General features: G+C 51.7%; 1 protein-coding gene across 1 annotated transcript; it reads right to left on the bottom strand.

Moving 5' to 3' along the window:
• Positions 1–351: 351 nt before the first annotated feature.
• Positions 352–12,458, bottom strand: MFSD12 (major facilitator superfamily domain containing 12). The gene is made up of 10 exons (XM_012542137.3): positions 11,442–12,458; positions 4,602–4,812; positions 3,296–3,434; positions 3,022–3,207; positions 2,787–2,879; positions 2,564–2,656; positions 1,913–2,083; positions 1,569–1,663; positions 1,318–1,448; positions 352–646 (listed from the first exon to the last, which is right to left on the bottom strand). The coding sequence occupies exons 1-10, from the start codon at positions 11,704–11,706 to the stop codon at positions 567–569; spliced, it is 1,464 nt and encodes a 487-aa protein (XP_012397591.2). The 5' UTR covers positions 11,707–12,458; the 3' UTR covers positions 352–566.
• Positions 12,459–17,933: the final 5,475 nt, after the last annotated feature.

Genomic DNA, 17,933 nt, shown 5'->3' with positions numbered 1-17,933 from the left:
TCTGAAAATGGGCAGAGATCCTGCCCATTTTGCTGAAGGAAAAAGTGAGATCCAGAAAGAAGTTTTCTATGGCCAGAATGAGTCAAGATGCAGAATCAAGTGGTCTCCCTCTGACATACCCAAGTCTTTGGGAGGGATCCTTAGTACCCACAATGTCGCCATGTTAGGATAGGTTGGGACATGGAAAAGGGGCACAGGACAAGGAGCCGTGTTCCTCCTTCCTCCCCTTCCATACCGAAGCCAATAATGCCCCAAAGCTCAGAGACAAGGATAGGATGAGAGAAGATCCTGGGGTCCAGAGGCCTCTCGACCCCGCTTCAGTCCCTCCAAGCATGCACACCAGACCAAGAGTGGGACTCCCACACTCACAGTGGGATTTTATTTATTAGTCCAACATTTTGTGTAAACAGCTAGCAGTCCAGGTCCTGGCCAGAGAAGCAGGCCGGAGACACAACCAGAATCCCCCAGGCCAGCTGGGGGTGGTCCACGGCAGAAGACTCTGGGATCCGAGTCCCAGAGCCAGGGAGGGGAGGATGGTCCATGTGCACCTGAGATTCCCTGAGTGTTCAGTTGACAACGTTGTCCTGGAAGGCTCCTGAGTTTGGTCTAGTTGCACCTTCAGCAGGGCTGGGCCCAGATGGATCATCTGGGGATGGGAGGGGACACGGGAGAGGTGGGACACAGGGGTTGGCTCAGGACATGGGGCCACTCCCCTCCCCCTCTGAGCCCCTCGGCTCACCCCACAAGGTCCCTGGGGAAGGTCCTGGAGGTCCCGGAGAGTGGAGAGAAGGGGAGCAAGCCCTTCCTCAATCCTCAGCAGGGCCGGGGAGGGAAAGCCCCCTTGCACAGGAATCACCTCCTCTTCCCTATGCCCCCCCCAGCTAGTGCCTAAGCATCCTAGGAGCAGGGCACGGCAAAGGGCCCAGGACACAACTGAACCTTCCCCCACAAATCAGTGCTCTGCTCCGAGGGGGCCCGAGGAGAAGAATGGGGGGAGGGGAGGCTGGGAAAAGCTGTTTTGAGGCTTGCGCACAAGATTTCAGGTTCAAATTTACACAGATTTGCATATATTTTGTGGACTTGGGGGGGCATCCACCCCTGGAGCCTGGCCCTAGGACCCTGCCCCCCTCCCCTGCTAACCTGGCTTATGGATAATCATCTCCTGAGGGACAAGGGGGAAGGGCAACGGCTCATTCGGCAGAGGCAGAGGCCTCCCTGACTCTCCTGGGCCCAGCCCCTTGCCCGCTCTGAGGAAGATCCTGCCCTCAACCCAAGGAGAAGAGATGGGCTAATGGGGGAGGGGCCGGGGTGACTCACAGAATCGAACTTGGATTGGCCAGAGAAAGATGCTGCAGAGACAGAGGGCGGCAACCACGGCCACGCCTCCGGTCACGATCACCATCACCCAGTGGTAAAAGCCCATGCAGGCCGCACAGCACAAGTCCGAGCTGGAGAGAGGGCGGCCTGTGAGCTTCCCCTCCGCCCACCCGCCCGCCCTGAGCCGAAAGCTCAGCCAGAGGGGCCCCCAAGCCCCGGGGACCATCCCCACCACAGCCCCCCAGACTCACGAGCAGGGGTACAGGCTCTGGATGACCATCACGGCCAGCCCGTTGGCTACCTTGTCCGAGAAGCTCATGGCGCCGTACACAAAGGCCCCGCTGTTCTGGAAGGGAGAAGAGGCCGTCAGTGGGTCCCTGTCCAGGTTATCAGCAGACCCCCCCCCCCCCCCCCCCCGTTCTCCCCACCCCCCCCCCCCCCCCCCCAGGCTGTCAGCAGGCTCTCCCCCCATCCAGGCCATCAGTGGGCTCCTCCCTCCCAAAGTCAGGCCATCAGCGGGACCCCCCTCCTGGCTGCCGCAGGGGAGGTGGGCAGAGGCAGCTCCCCCATTCAGCCCGGCCCAGCCCAGGCTCACCGTGTGGCTGCCAATGAGGTCGGCTGTCATGGACAGGGACATGACCAGGATGGTGGCGGAGCCGACGCCCAGGAGCACCGCCGCGCCATAGACCGCGACGCCCAGCAAGTTGACCAGCGCCACCCAGGAGGCAAAGGCCAGGATAACCAAGAGGCCGACAAAGTAGGTCAGCTGGAGGGAGCAAGGTGGGACAGAGAAGGGAGTGGGGCGGCCTGTGTCACGCACCCCGAGGCCTCTCTGGGGGCTGCCCCTCCTCTCCAGCTCCCCCAAGCACCAGTCACTCTGGGAGGCTTTCTCTCCAGGAGGAGAGAGGCAGCAAGGGCAGCTGGAAGAGCTCCACAGACAGGGGCAAATGGGAGCGGTGGGCAGGAAAAGGGGTCTGAGCAGGCCTCCGACACCTGATGCTAGCTCTGTGACAGGACCCGACTGCCTCCCCCCAAAACAAAGAGGGGCAGGCACCCCCAAAGAGAGGCTGGGCAACCGCTTCTAATCCGGGCAGCGGCTCCCCGCAGGCACTGGCCGTGATTGCCTTCTCGGGGCTGCAGGACTCCTATAGCCGAGGTAAGGGGCCGGCGGCTGGTGGGCCCCAGGCTGTGGGTCCGAGGCCTCCGGGGGCCTGCTGTCTCCCGGGGACTCTGTCGGCTCACTCACATTCCGACCGATGCACTTATTCACCGACTTCATGAAGAAGGAGGAGAAGAAGCCACTGATGTACATGACGAGGGGGATGGTTGCGATGAACTTCTGTGGGGGAGGCGAATGGGGAGCGGGGTCATGGGGTCTCCCGCAGGCCCGTGACCTCCCTCCCTCGCCCCACACCCAGCTTGCTGCCCGCCCAAGACCCCTTCTCGTCCCCCACGTCCCTGCCTCTCACCTTGGGCAGCTTGAGGGAGTAGGTCAGGTACATGGCCATGTAGGTCTGGGACAGGTTCACAATGAGCCGCGTGCTCATGTACAGCATGCCCACCTGAGGAGCGGACGGAGGGTCAGAGGAGTGGACGGGTACGTGGAGGCAGCCGAGAGGGGGTAGGGGGTCTGGGGGGGCCTGAGTGCCCAGGCCGAACGTGGCGGGGAGGCAGGTGTGAGGAGGGGCCATGGGACGCTCCTACCTGGTAGAAGGAGGGCTCCCGCAGCCAGTGCTTCCAGAGGAGCATGGGCCGGCTGGCGGGTGGGAGCAAGGGGCTGTGCTCGCTGGGTTCCTCGAGGCCCTGCCGCTGCCGGGGATGCTCCTTGGTGCCCAGGTGGAAGAGTAGGGAGAAGACGGCCCCAACACCAACCACCATCAGGGAAAGGTTCTGGGGAGGAGACGGGGGTCAGGGCCCAGGCTGGGGAGGAGCTCCCCGAAGCCTGAGCCAGGGCACAGTTGGCAGGACCCCCGCTCACCCTAAACACCGGCACGTCCTGCAGGCCCAGCTGGTCACCGGGGCCCGAATCGGGGACCTCAGAGTGGGACCCCTGGAAATGGAGAAGCAGCCAGGCGGCCCCATACACAGCAATGTTGGCCACCACAGTGAAGGCATATCTGGGACAATGGGGGAGGAAGGAAAAGAGACGGGCTTCAGCAAGGGGAGCTACCCCCCGGGCAAGGCCCGCAGCTCCCCACCCCGGCCCTGCTCATTCCTCTCCTGAGCAGTCGTGAGATGGCACAGATGTCTGGCCATCCTTCCCCTCCCCCTAAACCACAGGGGACAGCACCCACCTCCCTCCTCCCCCCAACCCCAGTCCGGCCCAGGTCTCAGGGTGAGAGGCAAGAAGGAGGCAGCTCCCATCCCCCACCCTGCCCCTTCCCCTATCTGGGGGCCCTGCAGCCTCCCCAGGCTTATGAAATCCTGGCTGTTGCCCAACCCATGAGTCCCATGCTCCCTGGGACAGTATGTGAGGGGAAACCTAGACCTCTGCCGAGACAAGGCTGCCCAGAGTGGGGCAGGAGGGCTGTGGGCTGGAGCCAATCCCCAAAGCTCACACCCCTGGAAGATCAGAGGGAGGAGCCTATTGGTACAAGAAGAGAGGCATCCTGAGATGAGCCAGTCATCCAAGACCTTTGGGGGATGTGAATGTGTTTTTATATATTTGATATATCAACTAACAACTGATTTCTTATTCATTTCTCTTTTTTTGCTGAGGAAATTGGGGTTAAGTGACTAAAAAGCTAAAAAAATACTAAGTGTCTGAGGTCGGCGCCCCATCCAGCTGCCCCCATAATTGATTTCTGTTGCAATTCTATGTATTGAGTACAATTGCCGAAGGGGTCCACGACATATTCGATTGCAAACTCCTTAGCCCTGGCACATGGTGGGCATTTCACAAATGCTTGTTGAGTGACCGCCTGAACAAGGTTACGAGTCCGCCAGGGAATAGAACCTACACTTCGAGCTGAGAACCAGGCCCCAGGAGCTGACAGGGGCAGAGCCAGCACTGGATGGTGGCTTCCTTCTATTGATTTTTATATCAATATATTTTAAAAATTTTAACGTCCCCCACGGTGGTTTTGTTTTGGTCTAGTTTCCTAAGGGGAAATGAGAGCCTGAGAAGCGGAGGGAGTGACTCCCCACAGGGCCAGAACAGGCCCATTGCTTTTACGTGGCATCGGTCTCTGGAGCAGGAGAAAAAGGCAGCGCAAAAAGGCGCTCAAGAGAACCTCTCACAAGGGACCTGGGGCTACCTCCAACCCCTCGCGTACCAGCATTACCTGAAGGCTGTGAGCTCTACCTTCTCGTGGTCATTGGTGACCAGTTCGGGGATCAGAGACAGGTGGGAGATCTGGGTGGCTGCCCAGCCAAACTGGAAGATCACGATGAAAGGGGCATAGTAGACGAGGGCGGCCCACTCGGGGGTGGCAGCCGTGCAGCCCAGGCAGGGGTTAAAGATGAACGGAAAGGAGAGTAGGACACAGATGGTGCCTGGGGACAGAAGGCAGACAGTTAGGGCTGTGGGTCCTAGGAGGGAATTCTCTCCCCCCCCCCCCCCCCCCCATTTCACAGAGAGAGGGAAAAATCCCCAGAGCCAGGAGCCAGGCTGGAGCCGGCTTTCAGGTGGCCCAGCCTAGCTCTGCTAGGGGGAACAAAGCGGATGCGGCTGGGCTCCCCTCGGCTTCTTGCCCTCAAGTTTGGGGCTAGTGACCATCTCCAGGCCCTGTCACCTGCACCCCAAACTCAACACGTCCCAATCCCCCACTGAGGATCAGGGTGACGCCTCTTCCTTCGTCTCAGCTTGAGCCAGGAGTCACCAAGCCCAGGAAACTGGGCCCACCATCTTTTCCAGCAGCCCCCTCTTCTCCATTCAGTTCCCAGAGACCTTCCAGACTGCTACCTCTGCTGGCCTGCGGCCTCTGTCCTTAAGGCAGGAGGCTTTACCGTCCAGCGGAAGGGACTCTGGCTTTGGAGGCAGAAGACCCTGCTCTGACCCAAGCAGAGACTCTGCCAATTCTTTTGATCCTTCCCTCACACAATTGCTAAAATAATCTCTTAGAGATGGATGTGTCCATGTCAACCCTTCTCTCTTGTTCAAAAACCTTCAATGGCTCCCTGCTACCTCCAGTAGACAAAAGATAAAATGGTGGAAAAAAGCCCTATGCAATCTGAAATCAGTTTATCTTTCCCACCTAACTTCAAATGACTCTCCTTCCCATAAGCCTGACTGAGACCAAGCTGCCCAATAGCCAGCCTTCTCACCTTGTGGCAGAGAGCCTCAAAGGTCAATTAGCAAGACCCAAAGTCAAAGCTGACCTCAGACAATGGCGATTTAGAGCCAGAATTATAACCCAAAATGGCAGAGATGGGAGGGCCCTCAGGACCCAGACTGTAAGAAGTGGGAGGCCTTTTTGTAGTGCAAGAAACTGGAAATTAAGTGGATGCCCATCAGTTGGAGAATGGCTGAATAAGTTATAGTATATGAATGTTGTGGGATATTATTATTTCAAAAGAAACAATCAGCAGGATGATTTCTGAGAGGCCTGGAGAGACTTACAGGAACTGATGCTGAGTGAAATGAGCAGAAGCAGGAGATCACTGTACACAACAACAATAAGACTATACGATGATCAGTTCTGATGGACATGGCTTTCTTCAACAATGAGGTGATTCAGACCAGTTCCAATGATCTTGTGATGAAGAGAGCCATCTACACCCAGAGAGAGGTCTGTGGGAACTGAGTGTGGATCACAACATAACATTCTCATTCTTTTTGTTGTTGTTTGCTTGCATTTTATTTTTCTCATTTTTTTCCTTTTTGATTTGATTTTTCTTGTGCAGCAAAATAATTGTATAAATATGTATGCATATAATGGATTTAATATATATTTTAACATGTTTAACATATATTAGATTACTTGCTATCTAGGGGAGAAGTAGGAAGAAAGGGGGGAAAATTATAACACAAGATTTTTCAAGGGTTAATGTTGAAAAATTATCCATGCATATTTTCTGAAAAAAAAGCTTCAATTTTAAAAAAAGTGGGAGGGCCCTTAGGACCCAGAATATTATTCCTGAGAGGGCCCTTAGGATCCAGAATGTCAGAGGTGGGAGAGCCATTAGGATATACAAGATCAGAAGTGGGAAGGTCCTTAGAGATTATCTTATCTAACACTTTTTCACAGATGGGCCAAATGATATTCACAATTGAAAATAGCTTGGCTGAGGACACCTGCTAACTTGGTGATAGAACCAAAACTAGAACCCAGGTTTCCCTGCTCTTAGCTCAGAAGTTTTCCCCAGCACCACCTCACTGTGATTAGCATGGGACCCAATTGGCTCTAAAGGAGGAGGAGAGAAAGAATGAGGGAGAGGAAAGGAAGAGATTGAGTGTGTGTGTGTGTGTGTGTGTGTGTGTGTGTGTGTATGTATGTATGTACAGAAAGAAAGAGAGAGAGGAAGACTGGGTCCCAAGTGATATTAAAAAAAAAAACCAAACCCTTTCATTCTTCAACCACCCAAACCAAGGAAACCAAGATCATCAGCAAGCTTAGGCTTCCAAATGCAGCTCAAGCCAATGACTTGGGCCACTTGCCATGTGTCTCCGAGGTTGTCCCCAACTCCAACATTCTGATTTACTCAAGCTCCGACCTCCAGGGAAAGGGATCCTTTTGCTTCCCCCTCAAAGGGAGAGTCTACCACCCAGCTTCCCTGTGCCAGAGCTTCAGACTGGTCAGACCCAGGTCACGGGTGACATACTCTATAGTCTCATTCCCTAGCTACCCACCTTCCTTCCTTCCTTCCTCCCCTTGTGACTTCAGATTAAGGAAGTGAAACCAAAATATGTTCTCTTGGGTTTCTCTGGGACTCACTGGAGTTAAAGGACCCAGGAAAGGAGGGAACCCAGGATTTCCAAACCAGCTCCCTTAGGGGCAAGCTACTCCCCCGGGTGATTCAGTTTTTATGAAACAAGGAGATTGTACTTCTAAGGTCTCTTTTAGCTCTAAATAAAACTTGATGATCCCTTTCTGCCTTAACATGTGCTCAAGGGCCATCTGTGCCAGAACTCAAAAGAAGTCCCAGACTTTGGACTCCTGTAGAACTGGCAATTTTGCTCATTCTCACTTACTTCCCCTGCCACGGTTAATGATTCCTTGGGGGCTGAGGTGAGGAGGAGACACTCAAGTCTTCATCACCTCCTGTAGAGATTCCTTAGATTATCTGTATTTCCCTATAAGGAAGAGGCTTCAAAGAGAGGGCTATCTCCCCTCCAAAAACTCAGTAAGGGGAAGGAGACACAGATCTGGATTTCATGCCCTTGAGGAAACAACTCGGATAGTTCAGTGTGAGATTCCCAAACAGAACTTCAGGATACAGGATAGGAAAGCCGGGGGGAAGAGGGGACGGAGGAAGAGAGACAAAGAGGAAAGGGGGAGAAAAGAGATGGAAGGAAGGAGGGAGAGAGGGAGAAACGGGAGAGAGACATACAGAAAGTGAGGAGAGACACAGAGGGAAAGACAGAGACAGAGAGAAAGGAGAGAGACTGATAAAAATAAAGGCAGAGAAAGGGAGACAAAGAGAATTGTAAAGGAGTCACTTTTCCTAGGAAACACCAGAACAAGGAATCTGGGAAGAGTGTGACCCTGTGATGGCCTTGGCCAAGACCATCTCTCCCTGAATGTCCCCCCACCCAGCACCTCAATCTGAATGAATGTAAGTGAAACCAAGCTCATCTCTTTCCCCAGGCCTGATCTCCCTCCTCCCGTCCAAGGCAAATCTTCCACATTTGCACCCCTGGAGAGCTCTTCAGTGCCCTCTCCTGCCCCTGCCTTTTTTATTGGAGCATTGTGTTGCTCTCTGTTGTCTCTAGTAAATTGAGGAAGGTTGGATTCGATTTTTAAACCTTCTCCCAGTTCTGAATCTTAGACCCTGACACTCCAACAAATTCCCCAACATCCTTCCCCACCTCTGGTTATTAGGGAGACAAGGAAACCTGAAGGAGTTGTGTCTGGCATTTGGAACCCTACACTCTCCACAGTTCTCTCAAATGAGTTCCCCCAAACTTTCTGGGCTGCATCCAATCTCTGGGCATCCCTATCTGGACCTTGACTCACCCAACCTAAATGCTCGATCTGTCTTAGAACTGGAGTATCCTTCTCTCCATGGACTTAGACTGTGTTGCTTGTGGCAATTCAGTCAGAAGGTGGAGAGAAGATCCCAGGAAGCAGTAACTTGAGGCAGGATTGTGAGCAGTTCCTCTGAATCGCAGCAGCTGGGAGGAAACCTGGCATAGCTTCTTGTAACTTGTCTGGCCAACTAGGTGCAAAATGCAGTTGTTTCCACACTACAGATGTAATTACAGCACTGTCAGGGCCTCCTAAATTTCATTATCCTGGGAACAAAGCTATAATGGGCACATACTAATTATACCTTGACTCCTTTGCCTCCTTCTTCCAGACTACTTCCCATTTTTAAAGCTCTCCTGACCTCCCACAGTTGGTAATGACTCTCTCCTGGACCTCAGATCGCACCTTGTTCTTCCCCTCTTTAATCTACTTAACCATAATACATCACTTTACATGACATTTGTGTTGGTGTCTTTTGTGGGTTCCTAGAAAGCAGCAACTCAATCAAGCATCATTCCAGCAGCCAAAGTTCAGCACATAAATGCTTGTTGAATGAATGTGTCAAGGAGATCACTGAGTGAATGAGGAAGGTGGCCAGTGAATGGATGAGGTGTCAAAATGTAGAGCACCCCTCACTTAGCCAAAGTGGGAGGAAGAGGGAAATGGGTTGGACTGAGGAAGGGAGAAGTGTCTATGTGTGTGGGAATGCGTGCTGAGAATGAGAGGGGAAGAAGAGCTGACCCAGACCAGCTATCAATCTCGATATCTAGATACCAAGTTGTAGAGTTTATCTACGGAAGTCAAGATCTGCCCAGCTCTTGGGCCCTAGCCACTTGCACTGGAGGCTGGCTACGTTAAGGGCAAGACCCAAGACAATCTTCTTTTTTCCCAGTTCTTAGCAACTAGTCTCCCCCTGCTCTTATACCCATCCCTTCCTAGATCACCACCTGCCCCACCCCAGGAGGTGGTGACCTCAAAGGAAGCTCTATATGAGCATCTTCTCTATACCTTAGCTGACAAAAAGTGGCCGTCTAACCCCTGGTTTAAGGAGTTCTGAGGAAGGTTACTAGCTCATTCTACTTCTGAACAATTCCATTTGTTAGGAAGGCTTTCCTTACATCAAGTCTGAATCTGTCTTTGAGTTCCATCCACAGCTTCTAGCTCTGTCCCCTGCTGCTTCTGATCTCTTTTGTACCCTCAAAATTCTTGAATCTTATCATGCGAGATTCTTCTTTCATTCAGCCTAAACATGGCCAGTTCTTTTAATGCTAGGCTCTAATTCAAAGCGTTTCTGCATCATCCTTAAGACTCTCCACTTTATTGATGCTCTAAAATATGACACCCCAAAACAAACTTGGGGCTTCAATTTCGTGTTCAGCTGCTTATTTACTCTGTAACCTGATTGGAAACTTGGTTTTCCTATCTGTCAAAGAGAAAAAAATCAGCAAGGGAGATGGAGAAAGTCAAGTGAGAGAAAAGCGATGGTAAGATGTTTAAGAGAAATATGTTTGAAAAATGACTATTCAGATTCTCTAATTTTTCAGAAATTAACTTGCACTAATAACAGAGAAATTGACTGACAGAGCTGGCCTTTCCTAGAAACTTAGAAGAACGGAAGAGAGGACTACAGTGATTTGAACTTCCTCCTGGTGACCTGATCACTGGTCTTTGACTCCTGATTGTGTGGGAAAGGGTCATTTCTCTTCCAGGGGAGAGACAGACATTGCAAGGATTATGGTGACCCTTCTGGAAAGGAGGAAAATGAGGGGTTTCAAAGGAGAAAAAGCCTATGGACCCTGAACTCCTGACTCCAGGAGCAGCACAGATTTCGCCATAGCATTGCAGAATCTCGGCAGATACCTGGTCAGCATCAGAGGTAACTCCACCCTGCGCTCAACAAACACTAATCCAACCCTTGTGCAGCAAGCAGCCTTTACCCGTGCCCCTGAAACAGCACAGCATAGGACTACAAGGTAGAAGTGAGGGGGTAGGAGGAGGGATATCATATGAGGCCCCAGAAGGGATCTTTCCTTTCTCTCTCTTGCAAAACAATCCTCAATAAGACCCAGTCCTTTTGGTCCTTGCCCTGTAGGGCAAGGGGATGGGGCATATCACCTGATTTCTAGGAACTTGCTTAATCATCAGAACATCACCCAAATTCAATAAAATGCCAGTCTGAATCACACAAGATCCTCACATTACAGAACACTGCAAAGATTCAAGAAAGGGCAGGAGGCAGCTCTCTCCCCATACGAGAGAGAACAGAGGAAAACAAATAGCATCCGTCCCTTTTGCTGCTCAGAAGATCTTGGGTGAGGAGAGAAAAGTTCCCATGGGTGGAGGCTCAGGTCTGGGTCTTATCAGCACATGCCTTCAACATTCAAAGTCAAGGCCAACAGCCAACCAGGAGGAGGACTGCCAGCTTCTTGGGCAGCCCCACAACTCACCAGGGTTCCTTGAACACACTTGCCTCCACCCCCACCCAACAGTTTGGCGCTTTGTCCAGCTTCGCGAAACGGGACCCAACGATCCCTCCTCCTCCCCCTTCCCCCCAGTTAGGGACCGAATGCCCCTCATGACACTGGGCTGTGTAAGGTGTCCCTCCTCCCCAGTAGCAGAGATGTCCGCAGACGCGCCCCGTGGCTCTTTCGCAGGGATGACCTCCGACTTAGGACTGTCACCTCTCCGTCCCACAGACAGACACACTCCCTCTGCCTGCTGCCGCTGCCAACGCACAGACAGACAGACAGACGCGCTCGCTTCACTTCAGGCCGGCCTCTCTCGGGGTCCCTCCCGCCAATCATCCCTCTGGGAGCCGTGCGCACTCTTGGGAAGACGGAGAAAAATACTGACGCTGGGGAAGCGGCAGGAGGGGAAGGCGGCACACGCCGAGCTGGAGGGGCGGGGGTAGTGCAGGCAGGGCCGGAGGAGTAAGGGGGCGGCGGGACCCCTGGGAAGGACCAGGGCACAAGGCGCGCGAGGGGAGGGCCTTACCGACCAGATGCCAGGACTTCCGCGGCCCGTAGCGGCCGCAGCAGCCCCCGGAGCGGTCCGCCTCGTAGCCCACGAGGGGCGTGCACACGCCGTCGGCCAGCTGGCCCAGCAGCAGCAGCACGCCGGCGCCCCAGGAGCTGTAGCTCTGCACCGAGTGCAGGTACAGCAGCAGGTAGGTGAACCACATGGAGGCGCACAGGTCGTTCAGGAAGTGGCCCACGGCATAGCTGAGCCGGGCCGCCAGCGGCAGCGCCGGCTCCGCCATGGCCCGGCCCGCCCGCCGCTGCCTCGGGCCGCGGGCCGGCTCTCCCCCAGCAGGAGGCTCCCCCGGAGGACCGCTCCGAGGCTCCCCCGGCAGGACCGCTCCGAGGCTCCCTCGGCAGGACGCTCCCTCGGCAGGACGCTCTCTCAGCAGGACCGCTCCGAGGCTCCCCCGGCAGGACGCTCCCTCGGCAGGAGGCTCCCTCGGCAGGACCGCTCCGCTTCCGCACCGACCGCTCGCTCGGCCTAGCTCGGGACTGGCCACTCTCCGGACCCGCCTCTCCCCGAGCCGGTCACTTCGGGGACCGTCAGTCCAAGGCCGGGCCTAGCGGCTCGCGCGGCCCGATCATTCCTCCCCACGGCAGAGCTGGCGGTCGCTGCGCGCCGCTCCGGGGCTGGCTGTCCTGGACGGGACGTGCCTTCCGCGGTCACGCGTGGGAGTGCCTCGGAGACATCCAGCCCGCCGACACTGCCCGCCGATCCCGCTCCGCCCGGCCCGGCCCGGAAAAGCCCCTTCCGCGCGCTCGGAGCCAGGGGCCGGCTTCGCCGCCAGTCCCACCTGAAGCACCCAGGGCTGCGGTCTCCGGGACTGGAGTGCCGGGGCCAGCAACTCTAGGAGCACCGGGAAGGGAGGGGGGATTCCCAACAACTGGCGGGCGCCTTGGCCAATAGGCGCCGGGAGCCGGGAGCCGGCCGGCCTCTCGGGAGGTCAGGGGGGCGGGATCCTCAGAGGTTAGTCCCGCCCCTGCTCCGCCCAGACCTCAGCTGGGTCCCAGAACCCTGAGGGTATGGGGCGGCAATGGGCCGGCTGGAGCAGGAGCCTCAGCTGGAGCTTCCCTCCCTTCCCAGGGCTATGGAGCGGCGGAGGGAGGAGGGACTCTCCCCCCCTCCCCGGACTCAGCCACGCCCGGGCTCGCGGCGAGACCCTGCGGTTAGCTGGCTTCTCTCCAATCTACCCCACTTTTCCGGGGCCCTGGAGCATGAGGGGTACGGAAAGCTCCCCGCTTTCCTTCTGTCTCCCCGCTTCCCCTCTTCTCCCGCTTCCCTTTCCCCTTCTTTCCCTCCTCTTCCCCCTCCCCTCTCCCTCCTTCCTCTCCTTGCGCTCCCCCTCTTCTTTCCCCCTCTCCCTCCTCTCCCTCCCTTTTCTCTCTCTCCCTCCTTCTTCTCCTCGCGCTCCCCCTCTTCTTTCCCCCTCTCCCTCCTCCTCCTCTTCTCTTCCCTTTCTCTCTTCCCTCCTCCCCGGAGGCCGCCTTCTGGAAAGCAGTGCAGGCCACGGACGGGAAGCAACGCGCGCACGGATGCCTAAGGACAAGAGGAAAAGGGTCAGCCTCAGACCCTAGTCCCGGAGCTGACCGATCGCTGGGAACCGCGAGAAACAGATAAACGCTTTCACTTCTCACCACACATTTATTTAAAGGCTCTTCCACCAGCATTGGCTTTGTGCAATGTCCCCCCCCCCCCCGCAGGACGCTCACGCTATATCTTTGTACCCCAGCACCGCGTGGGGATCCCTTAAATGGTTAACCTCGTCCAGTTGAGCCTGGCATCTTTAAACTTCTCCTTTCTGTTTGGCTGCCGGGCTTGGAGTGGTTGAGGAGTGGGGCGGACCTCGGGCGAGGGTGGGGACTAGAGATGGGAGATTATTTCTGGGAGGGAAATAAAACTAGAAAAAAAAAAGAGGTCAATTCGATTAATATTCTGATTAAACGAAAGGACCTTTATCTGCCCCATCAAGTGGTTTCTGACCCATAATTGACCCATCTACAAGCAGTTATTAAGAGCTTGACCCCTACCCCAATATCCTAAGCAGAGATTGTGATTTTTTAAACCCGGGACTATGCTGTGCTAAGCGAATGTGATTTCATGTCCCATAACCGTGTGCCTAGTAAGAGAAGAACAGGAAACATCTGGAAGGAAATGTCTGGTCCTCGAACCCAACCGGTTCCTGAACAAAATTTCCATTTTACAGTATTCTCAATCATCCCTCTTAAGCCCTGAAGCAAGGGTAACACATTATCTCCTGGACCCAACAGCCTCCCGTCCTGAGCAACTCAAGCCGGGTTCTGATCCAGACGCTAGCTGTGGGACCCCAGGCGCGCCGCTGTATCTCCAAGTCTATTTCCTCGTCTGTTCAACAGGAATAATAATAGCACTTCTCAGGGACGTTTTGAGGATCAAATGTTTGAAACACGCTCAGCACTGTACCTGGGACGGGACATCGCAGGTACTTAATAAATGCTTGTTCCCTTGCTCCCTCCCCTTCAATCTTGAATCTGCCCCCTTTCAACTCGGACCCGCTGTTCTTAACGGTATCTTCTGGTTGCAAATACTGACTTTGGACTGACTGGAATACCTGAAGACAGCAATCACGTCCCTCCTAACTCTTCTTTCTCCAAGCTAAACCTTCCCCGTCCCTCAGCTGATCTTCATTCATCTTTTATGGCCTTTCCCTAGCCTGGTTGGCTTTCCAGCTTTTGAATGTCCTTCCTACAATGTAACCCGGAATTGAACACTAAGGTCCAGACATGACAGAGTACTGCCCCTCTCCCACCCATCTTAAGATCATAGATTCTGAGCTGGAAGATTTTATTAAAAAAAAAAAAAAAAAAAAAAAAAAAGTCCTACCCTCTTCCGGGTGAGTCGGACTAGGAAAAAGGAAGTCCATAAAAATAAAATGATTTGTCCAAGCCAATAGAGGCAATGAATGCCAGGTCTGGGATCCAAATCCAGGACCTTTCTCTCTGCCTCCAGCCTTCTTTCTGCTGCCCCAAATCTTGGACATGAGCGCTCTCTTAATGCAAAAGAAAATTATGGGGGTTTTACCAACAGTTGCTCACCAAGTGGGTAATGGAGTAGGATAGTGACTCAGCTCTAACTCATTAATGATGAATCAATTAAGGAGCATTTACTATATACCTGCTATATTCAGAGCACTTAAATTTATGACTCTATTTATTATCTGTAACATAGGAGTAATCATCCCTGCTCCTTTCTCCCTCCTAGGTGGTGAAAATAAGATGGGTCTAGAGAGAATTTTGCAAAGTAAAAAGGGAAAGAAGCTTGACTACCAAGGAACTGAGGGGTGAAATTTGACAGTGATTGGACTTTAAAATATAGTCAGAGCTAGAAGGAAACTTAGGACATAGGACAAGGTCAGAGCTGGTTTGTATCTTAGAACATAAAATGTTAGAGATGGAAGGAACTTCTCTTACAATGAGAAAACAGAGGTGCAAGTAGGGTAAGTGGTTTCCCCCAGGTCAGTGGGAGTGCCACAAGTGGAAACCAGACATTCTGGCTTTCATGGGGAGAAGCAGATGTGAATAGAAAGGAAGAAAAAAAACTGGAGACGTGGAGAAGTTAATATTCTAATTATCCCTCCCTATTGGCTTACCCCTTTCCCTCTCTCTTCTCTGCATGAGGCTGGCTCAGTAGCTAGGTTCTTTCCTAATAATTAATCTCAGCAGTTTCCCATAGAAGATCAAATATCCCACAGACTCTTCCTACAAATATTTCCCCTGTTCCCCCCTCAGATCTTAGCCACAATCTCTCTTGATCTTCCCGGCTCTTCAGAACTAAATCGTGCCGAATTTAGAGGCTGTCCAGATCAGATAGAAATTGTCTTAGATCTGAGAAATGCTTCAGGAAATGGATTGGAGCCTGAATGTAGGATGTGGAGTAGAATAGAGACCCTGATGAAAGTCTGTCTTTTACCCCCAACTTCCTGAAGACAGGAAACTCGAGAGTTTCATAAAGTCAAATCAAAAGAAAATTGTTTCTCTTGCGCTCAGTGGTCTGGTTGTGTTCCTATTAGAACTCTTCTGAAGACACTTGGATGCCAAGGTCACTTTCCTGCTGTGGAATGGAATTATGTTTAAGGGTACAATCACTCAAACACATACAGAGAGACCCTCCAAAGGAGATATTTCCAGACTTCTTTCTTCCACAAGGTAAATCCTTGCTCCTCTTATCCCCTCTTTTGGAAGATTTACAAATATATATATATATATATATATATATATATTCTGAATTGGAGTGGATAAGGCCTGAGTTCTACTCTGTCCTCAGACACTTATTAGTTGCATGACCGTGGCAAGTCACTGAATTGCTCTCAGTTCATCATCTGTGTAGTAACGTCTGTCTCACAGGTTGTCATGGGGATCAAATGAGACCATGTGTGGAAACATTTGTAAACCTTAAGAACCATATAAATGCTATTATTATTATTATTATTGTCATCACCTCAGTCTGCCGGACCTAAAGGAACATAGAACAGAACCTTAAAGCCAAAAGAGGGACTTAGAGCATACAGTTATGGAAGTATGTGATGTGTTTCCATGTGTTGGTACCTGAGTATTTCTCTGTGTGGGTCCCTGTTTAAGTCTCTTCAGAAATCTGTGTGCATGTCAGGACATCTCTATGTATCCTAAATTTTGTGTGTCCCTGACCACGACCACATTCCCCAACAGGAGAATGGCCTGAGCATCCTAGTTTTCCAGAAGGATCCAGGCTAGGACTAAGTTGGTTAAAAAAAAAAAAAAAAAGTGGATAGAATATCTAATCTGGAGTTAGGAATACCTGTCTTCAAACCCTGCCTTAAACACTTAGTAACTGCTCTGGACAAAGCACTTAACTTTTCCAGGTCTCTTTCTTCATTTATAAAATCAGAGAGTTGGAATTAAGAATTTCTATGATCTGCCATTAACCATGGAGATAAAGAAGAAACCCTCTCCTTGGGAGCTAATTGTTTGGTTGAGAAACATTTGAAGAATAAAAACTATCATTAGACCAGTTGTAATCTGTGCAGATCATTGAGACAGATTGGGCTGAGTGGGGAGGAGATGAATGGGGAGATTTCTCCTGGATAGATTACAATGGGTAGAGCAACAAGACTAGAGTGAAGAATACCCGAGTACAAATTTGACCTCAGACAGTAGCTGTGTGTTCTTAGGCAAATCATATGACCTCAGTTTGCCTCAGTTTACTCATCTGTAAAATAAGGATAATAATAGCACAAGTACCTTCCAGGATTGCTGTGAGGATCAAAGGAGATGTTAATTATAAAGCACTTAGCTCAGTGCTAGTAAATTCAATATAAATGTTAGCTATTATTGCCTAATGAGGGTTGAATTGCTGGGGGAAGGCTATTGAGATTTGTAGAGGGAAGGAGATGAGTCTTTAAAGAGTGGGTAGGATTTATGATTTCAGAAATTAGCCTTAGATAAATAAATGAGTATAAAAGGAGAAAGACTTTATTGGAGGGTGGCTTTTGTAGGCTAGATTAGTGCCTTAGGGCACTAGATTAGGGAGGGAATTGGGCAACCAAAAGACTTAAGCTAAAATTTAGTCTTAAATTGATGTCAGAAATGGCCTCTGGGTCTGTCTTCCACTCAGGTCTGTGTCCCTGGCAGCCCTCAGAAATAGTTGAGAATGGAAGGCATGCTTGTTCCTAGGTCACCTGAGTAAGAGTCTCACCTTTCTCTGACCCTCCAGTAGCCTGGTCCTGCTCCCATCCTGGACCCTTCTAGAGGAACCAGGCTGCTAGCTGGGATCATTCTATCACCAGATCCTATCTGAGACCCAGTATCTGCAGAACTTATCTGTCTTTCCCCTGCTCCATCAGTACTTTTCCCTTTGGGGCTTCACTCACATGGATTTGGAAACCTTTCAACCTCAGTCTGTTGGACCTGAAGGACACAGAACAAAACAGGTCTAAGAAAGAAGGGACCTGAGAACACAGGATGGGAAAGAGATCTGCTATCTTCATGAGGTAATGTAGTCTCCCAGGAAGATTTCACAGACTGGGTGACTACTACCCAATTCTGGGGATTCATGGGGAAACAAATGCTACTGCAGAATTGAATTTAATTTAGTAAACATTTATTAAGTGCCTATACTGTGCTAGATACAAAAACAAAAAGGAAATTCTGCCTGCCCACAGGCATTGAGAGGTGGGGAAGGATAGGGAAGAAAATTAAATTTATAACCTTCTTCTTCAGTTGATGGACTCAGTGCAGACTAAGACCATTTTTTTATGGATGTAGCCAATTTGCTTATGCTTGTAACCATGGTTTTATTTTTCTTGCTTTCTGATTTAGTGGAAGGGGGAGATGAGAGAGAATTTGTATCAAAAAATAAGATTTAATTTAAAAAAAGAGGAAAAGCATCTTATAAAACTTCCCCTGTACTTTGAAGAAAGCAACACTATGAAATATATGAGATATTAGATAAGGG

The sequence above is a fragment of the Sarcophilus harrisii genome, chromosome 1, assembly GCF_902635505.1.
Source record: "Sarcophilus harrisii chromosome 1, mSarHar1.11, whole genome shotgun sequence".
In the NCBI taxonomy this organism is placed as follows: Eukaryota; Metazoa; Chordata; class Mammalia; order Dasyuromorphia; family Dasyuridae; genus Sarcophilus; species Sarcophilus harrisii.
The sequence above is the reverse complement of the archived record's forward strand: the minus strand, read 5'-3'. Positions and strand labels throughout refer to the sequence as shown.